This window comes from Poecilia mexicana, unplaced genomic scaffold, assembly GCF_051168715.1.
Source record: "Poecilia mexicana isolate PSO_F unplaced genomic scaffold, ASM5116871v1 scaffold_4, whole genome shotgun sequence".
NCBI lineage: Eukaryota > Metazoa > Chordata > Actinopteri > Cyprinodontiformes > Poeciliidae > Poecilia > Poecilia mexicana.
Window position 1 is genome coordinate 12066611 of NW_028263373.1, and position 15604 is coordinate 12082214.

At 40.6% G+C, this 15604-nt stretch overlaps 1 protein-coding gene across 1 annotated transcript; it reads right to left on the bottom strand.

Moving 5' to 3' along the window:
* Positions 1–634: 634 nt before the first annotated feature.
* cdc34a (cell division cycle 34 homolog (S. cerevisiae) a) lies at positions 635–15562 on the bottom strand. The gene is made up of 5 exons (XM_015008064.2): positions 14634–15562; positions 5524–5610; positions 4880–4977; positions 3307–3441; positions 635–3212 (listed from the first exon to the last, which is right to left on the bottom strand). The coding sequence occupies exons 1-5, from the start codon at positions 14814–14816 to the stop codon at positions 2990–2992; spliced, it is 726 nt and encodes a 241-aa protein (XP_014863550.1). The 5' UTR covers positions 14817–15562; the 3' UTR covers positions 635–2989.
* Positions 15563–15604: the final 42 nt, after the last annotated feature.

Here is a 15604-nt window from a genome sequence, read left to right on the forward strand (position 1 = left end):
TGGTATGAAATTGATTTTTTTTTTAAAAGGCACTTTTTTAATCCACATTGTAAGTAATTCATGATTTTCTTTGTTTTAAAACCTGAAAAAACATAACTTTGCAAGGACATGAATAGGACTGGAGCTTGACAAACTTCATTCAGACCTCGTGTAAGCGCTACGGTTGGTGGATTCTTGAATACCCCAAGCCATTGATTTTCATCTCAGACTGCCAGCTTTGGTCAAATAGTTGAAGATGACAGATCAAAACTAAATCAGTAATGTCTAAATCCATCTAAAGCATGCCGACATTTAGCTTGAGCAAAGAACATTAAAAAAAATTGAAATGAGCTTCAGCAAATCATGCCAAAAACAGCAGTCAGAGAATATTAACATTGATTAAAGTCTTTTGTTGTATGGCAAAAGGAGAGGGAGTTATAAATGTAAACTTCTGACACAAATTGAAAATCCCCCCACCCCCCAAATAAAAAGTAAGATCCGATTCTTACATGTCAGAGATTACTCTGGGTTTCACATATTCATCCTCTTCAGCACCTGCAGAGGAGCACAGAAAATGAAAAGAAGTGAGAGTTAAAAAAAAAAAGACTACAAAAAACAAAACATGAACTGTATTGAAAATAAATAAAATCATCAATTTCTAATAAAGAGCTTTATTTCAGAATTTAAATAGATTTACAAACCATAAGAAAAGAAAATATAAACAAGAAAACAAAACATCAAATGATCGTCAAACTATCCACATGTGCATATCAAGGTAGAGATTGTAAACAGTCCTTTGAAGCCAAAAAGTATGTACTCCCCCCATCCCCACCTCATGGTTCACTCAATTGGAATACAATTTGTTGGTGGTTGTTTTTCCTGAGGTTCTTAGTTTTTTTTTTTATTTTTTTTATTAGAAATCAAATGCTGGGTTTTCCCTCATTGGTGTTTCAACCAATCAGAGATCATAAAACTCAGGGGGGAAGGAGGAAGGGGGGGGGGGTTGGGAAGAAAAGATGACAGGAAGAAAAAAAGAAAGAAAAACAAAAAAAAACAGTAGTCTTACAAAAAAACCCAAATGAATTCCATTCTCCAAAAACGTAATGTAGGGCTGGAGACCCTTAAAGGTCAAAATGGGAATCGGTTAGTGATCCGGTATTAATAACTCATTGTGGAGAAAAACGTTCTTAAAATATTGTGTGCTTTGTCCGTTTGGATCGATACAACATTTTGGTTGATTCTGCTTCAACATTTTACTTCTCCACACTTCCATGAACAAACGTGAGTAAAACTAAAGAAAAAAAGATCAAGTCAATAATCAAAAAATACTTATGAAATCTTTGCAACTCATATCAAAATCTGAGGAGACAAAAAATAAAAATAAAAATGTAAAACTAAAACAGAAGTGAACGCTCGGCCCATTCACAATATGACAGTTTTGAATAAAAATCAATTTCAAGGACCTTTTTTTTACCTTGCACACATTCCCAACCGTAAAATCATACCTAAAACCACAAACACCTATCAGCATGCTAGTGAAGAACCAATGTCCTGCTCATGCTCAGATGAAGACCCTTCCTCTTCACATTTTTCAGCACATCTTTGAAACGATCTGCGGCTACTCACACAACGGATACGGTTACAGTAAAGTTCAGCTTTTCACTGGAAATACTGCTGGTTGTTAGTGGTGTACAATCTCCAGTCCTCTGCTGGCACAAAAGCAGGCTGAAAACTAACCAATAAGTCTAGAAATCCAACCGCCCGTCATTCATCCTTCTGCCCGATCCCAGCTGAGACGACTGGGTTCACTGATTCGGGCGAGTCAAGATGGCTGCAGCCCAGTCCAGCAGTTCGGGGGTAAGAAAAGAACAGCAATCCTGCTTGTGCACACAGTCGCCAGTAGGAGGCGAGCTCGGCGAAAGATTGCGATGCAACTCCTCTGCTGTGGACGTCTGTGCTACTCTGATCTGAGTGGGAATGACGAACCGACACCGAACATAAAGACGGATCCAGCTGCAAGCGCCACTCCAAAAAAAACAACAACAAAAAAAAAACCCTCAGATCCTTTCCGATTGGAGTTTGGTCTAAGTGCTGCAAGGCTCTGCTTTACTGCCACACTTAAAGCACTGCGTGTAACACCAACTCAAGCTCTGACTGCATAGATTTGTTTTCATTTTAAAACAGCACACTGGCAGCATGATCTACATTTGACTCGTGAGTTCAGCTTACACCCCGGAAAAATCTAACAGGTGCCTCTATAAATAAGCAGCAGCCAGGTTATCCGACAGAAGTTTGAACCCTTAAGTCAGAGCTTGAATATCACTCTTCTGGTCGGGGGCTTGCTCGGACTGGTCACCTAGATCTAGGATAAAAGGAAGGCACAAGGAAGTGTGAGTAGCTTGCAGAAATGGATAACTTCCCCGTTCTGAGCGGCACAAGCCCCGCGGCTTTAAAAGTCAAAGGTGAAAGCGTGTCAGGGCTTTGAACCTCGTGCTAACTGGAGGTCACGCATAATATGGCTCAAGCAGAACAGTTTGCCTTAATTAGCTTCCTTTGTGGACACGTTCCTGTTTTACAGTGATCTGATCTGTTGCAAAAGAGAGAAACTTGACATCTGTGGAGGAAATAAGTCTCAGGGCTTTCAGAGACTTTTCTGGACATTTTAACAGCTAACACAGTGCAGAAGTATTTCTTTACATTTGTCCTGCTGTTTGTGTGTGTATCATGTGTAACCTCTACTCAGATAACATAATGAAAATGAAAAAGAACATGAAAGGACCCAAAATAACTCTGCTGCTGCTGCTGCGTTGTCAATGACCCAGGCTTTAGTGTGCATTCTGTGATTGCACGCAGCAGACGCTGGACAAGCAGCCCCGTGCCAAGTGTGTCCATTAGCAGGAGGAAGGGGGTTAAAGTTCGGTCCGTGACACGAGGGGGCGGCTTGAGTGTGTGCGGGTACGATCGAGACGTGGTCAGGGGAAGGGGTGGGTGAGGCCACAAGGAGGCGTGGTCAGGAGTCCTCTGTGCCAGAGTCATCCTCGTCATAGCAACAGTCCTCATTGTCTTCCTCCTCATCTTCGTCCAGCTCCTCGTCGTCATAGTAGTCGTCGTATAAGAGGTTGGAGCCGTCGTCTGTGGGCGGGACCTGGGTGCGGACGCAGTATTCGTCCAACGTGGTGGGGACTTTGACGCCGTCCCGCTCTGCGTCCGCTTTGGTCGACAGCACCTGTTTCCTTTAAAATGGGCGGGGGGAAGCAAAAGCTTTGAGTCGCCACTGTGCAGCAAGCTTTGGTTTAAATGACGCTGCGTGTTCTCCCCTCCCGGTACCTTATGATTTCAATGTATTCTCTGTCTTTCCCCTTGCTGTCCCTCCATTTGCGGTACATCACAGAGGCGTCCACGTTGGCTGGGGAAAACGTGTTGGGTTCGTTCAGCAGCGAGATGACGCTGAGCAGGATGGTCCTGGGGAACAGGCAGAGGAGGAGGATCAACATGGAGGACAGTAATGCAGAATGAGTAGAAAACTGAGGTGAAGAGGACAGAGAGGTAAGATGAGACAAAAAAAAAAAAAAAAACGCATAACAGGACTAAACAAATAAACAGTAACAAAGAACGAGAGGGAGATTGTAGCTCCTACAGTCTCTCGTTAGAGATGGTAATCGGTCATCAGCAGCCTGTACAGCACGGAGCCAGAAATATGTAAAACACTCTTTTTCTGCAAGGTAGTTAGAAATTATGTCTGAACTAAGTGGAAAAAAATAAAACAGCTAAAGAGTGTTAAAAACTCAAAAATAATTCAACCATAAATCATCTAAAGTATTGGAGCATTGTTTATGCAGTTTTGGATTAATTTGGCTGTTAATCTGCAACAGATTGATTAGAAGGGGGATAAAATTAAAATTTATAGTGTCGCCTTCTATAAATATCTCTTTAGCCAAATGTAAGTCAGATGATGTAACATGTATATTTTAAAGAACCCCGACTTCTCCAGGCTCTACAGTCAACCAGTCTCACCCTACTGATGGTGATCCTGAAAACCCAAAAACTGTATTTTTCATCTTCTCAAAACATATCAACTTTTATAGATTATACACTGAGTTTTAAAGACTCTCTGGTTAGTGAAGATGTTGAATCTGTTGTAATTTTTTTGTGTATAGCTTAGATTTCTAAAGAAACTGAATCAGTCTTTCGGTTTTTAGTCAAATCAGAGACTCTGCCAATTCTAATTCTAGTGTTGAGTCTAAATGTTAAAATATTAATTTGGATTTTCACAAATGAATGAAGCTTTAAGCCACAAACTGTTTTAAAGAACTCTTTAGCGGCAGACGATAATTCTGTTCAGGTTTGATAACCATTTCAAACAGAATCATGAACGAATCACTTTACATGGAATCCCAAACTCTCAGTTTGTCTGTAACCGTTTCTTTTCTACAAGTTAGCTTCATCAAAACCAATTTGTCAAAGTCACGGTGACACCAATTGGAACAATTCTTTAGACAAACTAGATGAATCACGTAGTTTAACACCTCTAAGTGGTGTCAACTACTTAGAGGTGTAATTTAACACCACTTGGTTGAATACAAACTGGTATTCAGTTTGTATTCAACAATTTCTCACAAGTATATTAAAGTAAAAACATGCAGGTAAGATTTCATCTTATTTAAAGGAGATCAGCATCAGGTCCTTCATTTTAGACCAACTAATTTGTTTTGTTTTAATCATCATCCATGAGTAACTTATTCTTTTGATATACAACCTGTTTTTAGTCATGTGACAGGACAGTTAACTGTTTATTTTTGCCAAATGGCCCACATAGTTTTGGGTTTAAATATTTAACTAGCAAAAACATATTCTGTTGAAAACAATTCTGATGAGTTTATTTCATGCATCTGAGGATTACCTGACGTTCTGCGTGGGGTTCCACCTCTCTGAAGGGAGTTCTCCGCTCTGAGGATCGTCCACCGGTGGATGTAGGATGGAGATGCACACGTCTCCGTTCTGCAAAGAAAACAGCACACAGCTTGCTTACACAAGGAATTTAAACTATTCAGACAATGCAATTGAAGAAGATATTTTTTTTTCTTAGCTTGTTTATTTCTAAAGACCTTGAGCTAATTTCTCTGCAGAGATGCAGCCTTACAGTGGCGATTCTCTTGACTTATTGTGCAATATGAGGGGCTGCAGCCTTAGAGCACAGGGGGTGTAGACATGAGTCAATACATTTGAAGCTTTGAAGACCAAGCTGTGATAACGCATAGAATATCAGTCAGCAAATAGAGCATCTTTTTATATCTGTCAGAAACAATTCATGCTGCATTTCCAAGCTTTTGCCGCTACTCCTAGTTATGCTATGCCATCCTTTTTAACATGAAAACTTGAAGCCCTTCTGTCAGTCCCCAACGTGGCTTTTCAGTGCTGCATAATGTCAATCAGATTTAAGAAGAACACTGACTTCACTATTACCGAGTAGTAAAGAAGACAAAGAGCATAATTCGAAGTGGAGTTCACAAACTGTAAAAACAAAATAAGTTTAATATTCATTACCTCATAGATGTTGGGATGCCACATTTTGGTGAGGAAGCGAAAGGCAGGTGGAGAGTACGGATAATCAACAGGAAACTTGATCCGAGCCTGAGGACGAGAGAAGAAACGTCGGTGATGTGACAGGAAGTTCAGTTGTCCTTCTTTGCCGACATCAAGTAAATCACAAGTACTTCCAGAATCCAGACAGAAGCATTTTGGGAAACTTTTCCAACCAGTTGAGGTGGGCTGAGCTGCACAAAATATTGAACTGCAGTCTACGTAAAAAAGTAAAAATAATAATAATAAAAAGTCTAAATCAAAATGAACTGATTGAAGGCTATATTTGGTAGATTGCTATAAAGCATATGCAATCTGCATGATAATATATTTGGCCATTTGATTAGAGCCTACCATGCTGAAGTTCACAAAGAGTGCTTAGGACATTGTAACCAAGGTAAAAGTCCAGAGCAATATTTAGCTTTAATGTTGCTATTGCATGTTTGATTGGAATAATTTTTCCTTCATTAAAAAGAAACCACTTCCTTATAATTGCTGCTTAAGTCAGGATTTTGGGGCTGCACAGTGGCGCAGTTGGTAGAGCTGTTGCCTTGCAGCAAGAAGGCTCTGGGTTTGATTCCCAGCCCTGGTCTTTCTGCATGGAGTTTGCATGTTCTCCCTGTGCATGCGTGGGTTTTCTCCAGGTACTCCAGTTTCCTCCCACAGTCCAAAAACATCACTCTAGAAATTGTCCCTAGGTGTGAGTGTGTGTGCATAGTTGTGTGTCTCTGTGTTGCCATGCGACAGACTGGCGACCTGTCCAGGGTGACCCCGCCTCTCGCCCGGAACATTAGCTGGAGATGGGCACCAGCAACCCTCCCGACCCCACTAAGGGACAAGGGTATAAAGAAAATGGATGGATGTCAGGATTTTGATTTTATTTGCCTTAATCCTTCAAAAATGTACAATGACAGCCATATGAATGCACACATGGAAACACTTATCCAGCAGTCAGAACAAAGGGATTCGATCCGTTTTCTCGTCAAACTGCAGCAAAAACTGGAGACAACAAAAGGCTGCTGAAATACTCTTTAATATGTTGCCAGTCACCTCCAACAGCAACTTAGAGGGGAAAAAAAATAGTAACTGTGGAGTCACTGTAAGCCACTCCAGGGTGGCTGCATACGGAGGAGCTAATGACAGTAATGGAATACGGTGTGGAGGAAGGGAGAGATGGAGGCTCACACAGCATGTGGAGCTCAGGGAAACGGCGGTGACTGGGAGGAGGGGAGCTTGGTTCACATAAAGACGGCACATAAAGACTACTCGCATTCATGTTCTGCTATTATATGTCCCAACAGCGAAGCACTGCCTCAAGAACACGTAATGTGGAGAACCAGTGTGCAGAGAGCCCCCCCTCATCCCTTCCGCTACACAAACAGTGTCAGGAGAGACGGGCACAGCAGGGGATCATGCACCAAACCGATTACACGTATGCACAGAACGCAGCAGGAACCGTTCTGCTGATACCCATGTCAGATTCACACACACGGCTGCCTACATTTGTTGATTTAGCATGGTCAGATGGTGTGTGTGTGTGTGTGTGTGTGTTTGTGTTGGGGGGTAAAAAAGTGAGTAGAGGGGGTTGGGTTATATTTATATATAATAAGGTGTTAGCCTTCTTTGACTGTGTTGCGTAACTTAAGCCAAATTAAGGTAAAAATCTAATTCAGCAGCTGTACAAGTGTGACTAAAACTGTGTGTGTGTGTGTGTGTGTGTGTGTGTGTGTGTGTGTGTGTGTGTATGCATGTTCTGATCCATCCAGTGTACAGTAGAATATAAACATTTGGCATATATTACATAAAGGGGATCAACAATCAGGAGAGATGATCTGCTCTTCCTCATGAAACAGCGGTGGAGAGAAAATGCTGACATGATCACAAATAGGGAAAACATTAAATCCCTGGCTCTGCCTGGTCTTGGCAGAAAGCTGGCCGACAAGCAGAGGTCAGGGTTCAAGGCAACACTGTACACATTAGAGGCTGGCAGCAGTGCAGCAAAGAGCGGAGAGCCTGCAGGGGAGGCAGACAAAAACTGTACAGCAGCAGGGACCGTTGCTGGATGGTGGTCTTTGAAAACAAAAACAGTCCAAGAATTAATAGTTTGTCTAGACATTAGCAAACGCACATAAAAAAAAGTAATCAAATTTAACCACCTAACTTTCTGTTCTAAATGATTTAACACAAAAGCTCAGGTGAATTTATATTCAACATTTTACATGTTTGCCTTTATTTTTTTTTGGTCAACAAATCAAGCCCCAATTTCCTCAGACATTCAGAAAAGAAACAGCCAAGTGCATTAACTGTCAGAAGCCCTACACAACTGACTGCTGAAGGGCAAAGTGAGTTTTTCTGTATTTATTTGCGCATCAGCGAGTAAACTTATTTTTGTAGATGCCTGTTCATAGAAGAGCCAATATCTCACTCTTTTGGCTCCTTTCTGGAAAGGCCTGTGCACATTTACACAGCGTGTCCTGTGAAAAAGGCCTCATTCATCACAACCCCGCCAGACTAAGCGCAAGCAAACACTGTGTAAAGTGGAGAAATGCAGTGGTGCAAAAAGGATTCCTTTAAGTACTAAAGTTTTCTCTAGTTTGTGTTTCTTTTCCTCCTTCCTACAAAATACAAGTTTCTATCATTTTAGGTTTTAATAACCCTCATGCCCAGCAGACACTGAGACTGATTGATTGTTCAGAAACTTAACCCTATCTGTTGAACGGAGCCACGCGCCTTGAATCTGTAACCCTAACACCATGTTTCCGGTCCATCACTGTTCCTGCCTTACTCTACCTTCGATGGATAAAGACCACTACGCACCAGGAACCAGTCATCACAATTCAACCTTCACCACACTGCTGAAGTCATGTTTGTCCACGTTTGCTTCTTGCTTAATATGGCCAACCCACTAACAGGTGCTATTATGAAAGGATTACTAAAGGTTTACCCCACCTTTCACCCAATGACTCCTGAAGATAGAAAGGATATAGACAATAGCTTGATAACGAGTATTATTAACTTCTGATCTCTATGGTGATAATGTCACCACCTGATCAATACATATGGCCACATATTGATCAGTTGCTTTACGTTATATTCCCTTTATGCTGCAAGGTGTGCAGCTGGAATGGTCAAACAAAGATTGTGAAATCAATAGACAGGGAGGCAGATCCAACGAACCTGTAGGCAAGAATCACAGCTCGACAAAAAAAGTTTGTTACAACAGCAAACAGTGAGGAGGCATGAAGGGAGACAAATGTTTGGAAAGATACATGTACCCAGACATACACACAAGCACACAAAGCCCCAAGCCCCAAAACTAAATGCAAATATTGTTTTTATTCCAAAATTTGTCAACTTACTTAAAGTTTTAAAAAAAAAAAAGTACAATTGCTAAACTGTGAAATACCGATATTCTTTTGTTGGACAAAAAGAAATCCAAACATAATGCTAATGATTACTCTTAATATTATACAAGTTGCATAAAAAAACACCTTAATTGTTGACCTACTTAAGGAAGAGTGCAACCAGGGTTCAACCACTTATGCATCTGAGGGTTAAAAATCTGAGCAGCAGACATGAGGGAAGCCAATTTGCTGATAAACATGCAAAAACAAGATTCAGGAAAGATTTTTCCTACTTATGCTACTAGGAATCCAGAATGCGAGCTTAGTTGGATCATTCTATGAAAATCTTTCCTGGACTGTGTGACCTAAAAAATTGCCTCGAGTACAAAACAAGAATGAGACAGGGAACACACCCAGCCTCAGAAAAATGACAGCAAGGCAGAGTAAAGCAGGTCAATGAAGAGACCCTGAGAGGAACAAATCATTCTGTTCTCCTTCTGCACCTCTTCAAGGTCTCTACAGACCTTAACACACGCACTGCTTATGGTCATCCTGACAGAGGAAGACCTTGAGGAGAGAGAAGAGCTAATGTCAAGCACACACATGTTCCAGAGTTTACGGTATAGCTAATCAAACAGGCTTCCAACTCGTTATCTAAATTCTAAAAACAAAGAAGTAAAAAAAAAAAAAATAAGTTGAACTGACAGTCAGAAGGGTTTTTATGACATTGAGCTGCACAAACAGCCATGTTTCAGAGATACGATTATCACACAGCTAGCCTAAACAGGAAAGAAACAAAAACACTGCCAGTGCTTCGGGGGACAATTATAACTAGCGGGGGCCTCACACTCACCCCTGCCTGCACCAAGCTCTGCTTTCTAATGGGAGGGGGGCTGCACTGTGAGGAAGGGATCTGTCTGCTCTTGAGTGAGCCGTTTCAGTATTCCTTCCTTTTTCCTCGGCCCTGCTCTTGTTTCGCTGTAACACAGCCAGAGGGGGAAACATGACTCTGGAAACTCGGCCCAGCCGATCCTCGTGCAGCTGGGCAGGGTCGTCTTGTCTGTACCCGTCCCTCGACTGCTGCTGAAGAAGAACGCAAGCGAAGACGAAACAAAGACAACTGCTCGACAGGAAAGGGTGGCTGTTGGGTAATTGTCAGAGCTCGCCATTATCAGCCAAACCAAATACTCTTCTCTTATGTTAACACAAGTAAAAAAACAAAAAACAATATATTATTATATATCATTGTGATAAGAGTTTCCGTATACAGTGTGAGATGTTGAGACCACACAATGCTCGGAAAAGAACACACACTTTTCTTAAGTTCACTCTACAATAGACCTGGGCCTCACAGCCACACCCTGGACGGACTCTCGCTGATCAATAAGAGAAACTGAAAATAAACATTCAAAAACTGTAAAATTCATCACTAATCTAAATATACACTGCTTTGTTTTGGGAAAAAAAATATATTTTGGAGGAGACTGCTGTCATTTTGGGTTTTTTTGGTAGCCACTTTAGCTCCTCAGGTGATGTGCTATGTTTCGTCATGACGCATGCACCTCATGATGAGGTACCATCTGAGACACATGGGGGTTCTGCGCTACAAGGCGCTAAAGCAATGGCGGAAAAGTCCATGTAGACATGGACTACATGGACATGTATAATGTATAATACACACATTATACATGTGTGTATAATGTTCGTCAATAAAATAGGGGCTTCAAGAAAGAGCTGGAGCACTTTTTTTTTTTTCCCCATTTGAATCGTGTTATTTGATGACAGGGAGCAAAATATGGAGAGGCAGGAAAGAATGTTTTCGGGAGCAGAAAACAAAAAAAAACACACACAAAAAAACAGAAGAGTGAAGAGAATGAAGACGTAGATTTTCAAAGTGGTTTAAAAACAAGAGCTAAGTTATGCCAGTGTGTGAAGAGGAGGGGAGGAAATATTCAGGTCAGCTGAAATTACGTCCAGTAAAGCGAATGTATTTACAACAGATGAGAAGGAAAAAAAGAAACTTGTTTGTGGTTATTTTGTTGTTCAGGCAGTAGCTGATCATGTGTTTAACTAGATGGTTAATCATGAAACAGACAATGAACTTGCCAGCGACACACTTGAGTTTAAATGTCTTTACACCACAGTAATGTTGAGAATTATCTGATAAGTCTGATCAGACGCAGTATCCAGTAACTGTTATCCAACAAGGATATCATTTAAAACTAAATTTTAATATTTTTTTAATCATGTGGTTTGACTTTTTTAAAACATGCTTAACACAAAGTTTGTTATTCAGCTGTGACGACGGAGAGAAGGAAAGAGAGACAGACTCAGACATGGCAAGGCAACAGGTTTGTCTAATATTAGCTGGAAGTACAAGAAAAGCCACTTAATCCCAGGTGATTAATTTTAAAATATGTATTTTTTTATTTTTATTTTTTTTAAAGTTCAGTAGCACTGTTTGTCATTTGATTGAAACTATTAAGGTGCAGAATAAAAGCTTGACCCAGTTAGCAGACGTCTCTGCTGGAAACAGAGTTGTACGATTTACTTCATTTGATGCTATTCTTGACAAATGGGATTGTTAAATTGTTACATGTGCAAAGGCAATGTCAGGGTTTTCCAATATCGCGCAGCCCTCATGAGAATGATTTGTTGCTTTCAGGGATGCACAAATCAGTGCGCAAGAGATCAGAATTAGTCATTTTTTTCTTGATCAGTATGTCAAATATCTATCCAGTTTAAAGCTGTAGCAGTTTTTCCATTCACCAGAACTACTCTTATTTTTACCTGAAGAGTGTATTGTGATCAGACAAGAAACATTTCCATTTCTTTAAGAACCCTGAAACATTCAAATAAAGTATCAGTCAACACCTGGGGCAGCATGCTTGTACTACAAGAGTAGCCAAGTCAGCTGGTGTTGCCTTGTACATGTCCCAGGATCACTGCCAGCTATGAAACAAAATGGTCCTCTGCCTGTAATCAGACACTCGGAGCAAGGGGTGGATGATTGGGGATACCTCATGTGACAAGGCAGAAGACGAACAGAAACCTGAGATGTGTCTGCTGCGCACAGCGACCGTTTAGAGGAGCACCTGAAACCTGCAGGCCAACGGTCAGTTTATAGTCCTAATGCCCCAGTCACTGTGCACACAGCCCAGTTACCTAATCAGGATTGAATGATGTGATAATATGTCTCAATCCACTGTGTGGCCTATAGTGACGGTGCGGTCGAAAGCAACACCCACTGAGAAGAAAAAAAAAAAAAAGACAAACGCTGACTCAGCCACGTTTCATTAGTATCTGCCCCGTTTCAGTTGAGCAAGGAAACCCGGCCAAAAACATTTTCTCTCCTCCTGCCCGTTTAGAGTAGGGCAAACTGGTTGGGTGGAAACCCAGACAAGAACAATGAGTCATAACCATGTGGTGGATTTCACAGTCGGGATGTGCATTCCTGTTCCGACAAAGGAATCCTGTAGCACCCACACCGACACACAGAAACACCGTCCCCAGAGGCACTGGGGCCCTCTGCTTGTGTTCACAGGCTCCACAAAAAAAAACAAAAAAACAGAGGCGGCCTGAGTGTGCTTCTCAAGTACTGGAATTACTCAATCCCAAACAGCTGAAGGGGTGTTTTCGCAAAAACACATCCATCAAACTGGGTTGGACACTGCAAACACATCCACGACAGCAGTAGTTTAAATTTAAATCTTCTGCTGATTCACTCATGTAATAATGTTTTCAAACTTGGACTGTTTCACCAGATTAATAAAAAGGGCCATTATGTTTTATTTGGCATCAGTGCCAAGTTTCAGCCAGAAACAGAATAAGATAATCTTTTTGCTGTTGAATCTCTAGTTGATGATCATGTTATTTATTAAGTTTGAGATGAATTGACAGAAAGCTGTTTGTTATGGCAACACCTTTTACAAAGTAGGTGTGTAGCTTTCAGTGGGATCTAAAGTGAGTCAGCTATTGTAATTAGCTTCAACTGTTGGGTTACAAAATGCATCAACAGGCTGTCGGTTTATGTATGATTGGGTCTGATTGCACATGAAAACAATCCAGATGGGCTTGCAAGGTTACATGTTTAAAGAATGAGCCACGGTGAGACACTGGTGATGTTTTGAGAGAGATTCGTTTTCACCAGACCAAATACAAACTCTTACAAAGAAGAGAAAATTCTTTGAAAGTGGATGTGCAGACAATGCGTTGATATTTTTGTTTGAGTCACTTGGTTTGCCCAGCTTTACCCTAAGAGGTATGCTCAATAAACCGTGAACATTTCTTCAAACAGGTGAAAATACTGTATTACAAATGAGTAAAACTAAACTGAGTACTAGCTGTGTTATGATGGAAGACCTTCAGAGATTTAGGTCTTTCAAAGGATTTTTGGAAACAACCCAATAGTTCATGTTTTCAGGTAAATACATAAAAGACACACATCGATGAATTGGCAAGAGACCAGCTTTAACTGATGATCAGCAGGTCAGGGGCTAAATTACATATATATATTTTTTTCTATTCACTAAAAGAACTGCCTCTGTGTTTGGTCTACAAATCCGTAACCAACAAAATCTACTTGGGTGGACTTTCAGTTTGGTAAATGATTAGTTTGATAAAAAAAAAAAAAAAAAAGTTGGACACAAATTGGGTTGGTGGATTGAGAAAAAATACCTGTAGTTCATGGTTATCGGTTTTAGTTCTTGGGAAGAAAAAAAAAGAATAAGAAAAATAGAAGTGGGTCAAAATAAACCTTCCAAGAAAACCAGAAAGTGATACAAGGACACAAATCCAGTACATCACTCACAACAAACCACTTTTACCCTCTGCAAAACTGAACGTACACGTTTTAAAAATCTGCAACTTCATTAATATATATTTTCTTTAATATTCAAATGAAATGATCTGTTTTGTGATAAAACTATTGGTAATGTTTGCCAGCATACCTAATGTAAATATCTGGATGGTTATCTTTGACAATGAGTACTGATTTTGTTCCTGCATATGTGTAACTTGTTACATCGTTTTTCATTTACAAACTGCAAATGCTGACTATGAAACAATTAAATGCATTTAAAGCGCTTTGACATACTAAAATGAGAAACAGATCTTTGCTGAACTTATTGCTGTGTAGTTACTAGTTAAAGTCATTTTGAGGAATAGGGAACAATGTCTCACAAGTTAAATGCATATTGATGCTAAAGTAATCCTGATTACATCAGATTTGTATGATAAAACTGATTAGGTTGTATTATTGCCAGGTAAATGTAGCCAGGGTTGCGCTGAGCACAAAGGAGATGATTGAATTAGTTAGGAGTCCCATAGAGGCGGGTGTACATCACCGCCTTTTGTTCCACAGTAAAGGTATCAATCATATCCCGACTGTAACTGTAAGGGTCAATAAATATGAATTTTCTGAGAGAAATCAGCCACAAGAAGGAGCTTCTTTAGAAGTAAGCACTCACCATCAGACCTGAAGACATCTGACTGAGCAGAGTTGGTTTAAAGTTGAACAAAGAGCTGTGTTGTATCACAGCAACGATGAAACAGGAAACAACTATTAGTTAAACAATGAGTTCACAGTAATAACTTTAACATGCTTATGTTGGGAACTGATACGTAAAAGGTAAAGCCAACAGGAGTGCTGCTCCTTCTGTGGGAAAGGTAGGAAAGATAAAATTCGCTGAAGAACAATAGATGTGAAGCTAGCTAACGTTAGCCACTCACCTTAAAATAACCACCCTCGTAGTGCGTGTTTGGGGGTCCGAATATCGCCACTTCCCAGTTGTACATGTCCGACTCGTCCACCAAAGTTATCTTGAATCCCTCCACTGGTTCATCCTGGAGGCTCTTCATCTCCAGCATCAGTGCTTTTTGTGAACTGGCTACATGGTGCCCATGCTGAGCCATATTCCACAACGAATAATATTAATATATTTCGGCAACCCACTGCCAACTATGCCTGCGAAGGACAAAGCTAGGTCGGTGCGAACAACGGCTGCCAACGGAACAACGAAGCCCCCCGAGCGTGTTAGTGAACGTTGGTTTCCGTTGGTTGTTCGGGGAAAGAAAGGGGGAAATAAAAAGAACAGGCTCTAAAAAACCGCGACGAGTGGGCTTTATTTGGCCACAGCTGGAGCGCCTTCTTCCTCTCTTGTTGTGAAGGATCCCGGGGAGCTCAGCACATTCTAAATAAACCTGCTCCAATCAAGTCAGACACTGAGTTTGCCTCATTTCCGGTTACGATTTTTCAAAATAAAGCTTAAACATTTGATTTACTGTAGTTATCCAAGTTCTGAAGCAACAAAGCAGGTCTAGACCGTCAAGCTATGATCTCTGTTGGACTGTCAGTTTAATAATGTATTATATTTTTGTTATTTTTATAAATGTATTAGCTTATGGTGTATCATCACCAAATGTGATGGAGCGCATGTGTTCTTATCAGTTCCACATTTGTCTCTCGAAACATTCCAAAGTCTTCGGGATCATCAAGGTGTTTTTCAAGGGTTTGTCTTTTCTGTTAGCACTGGTTTTCACCATGGATTTAACCATTTTCTTGCAAAATCACGAGCATTGACCATAACTGTGGCGAGTGATGATGTGTCCTTTAGATGTTTGTGGGTTTTTATGTAATAAGTTTTGATGATCTGAAATATTTTGGTGACAAAAAAAAGGAAAAGAAAAGCAAAAAACACCGC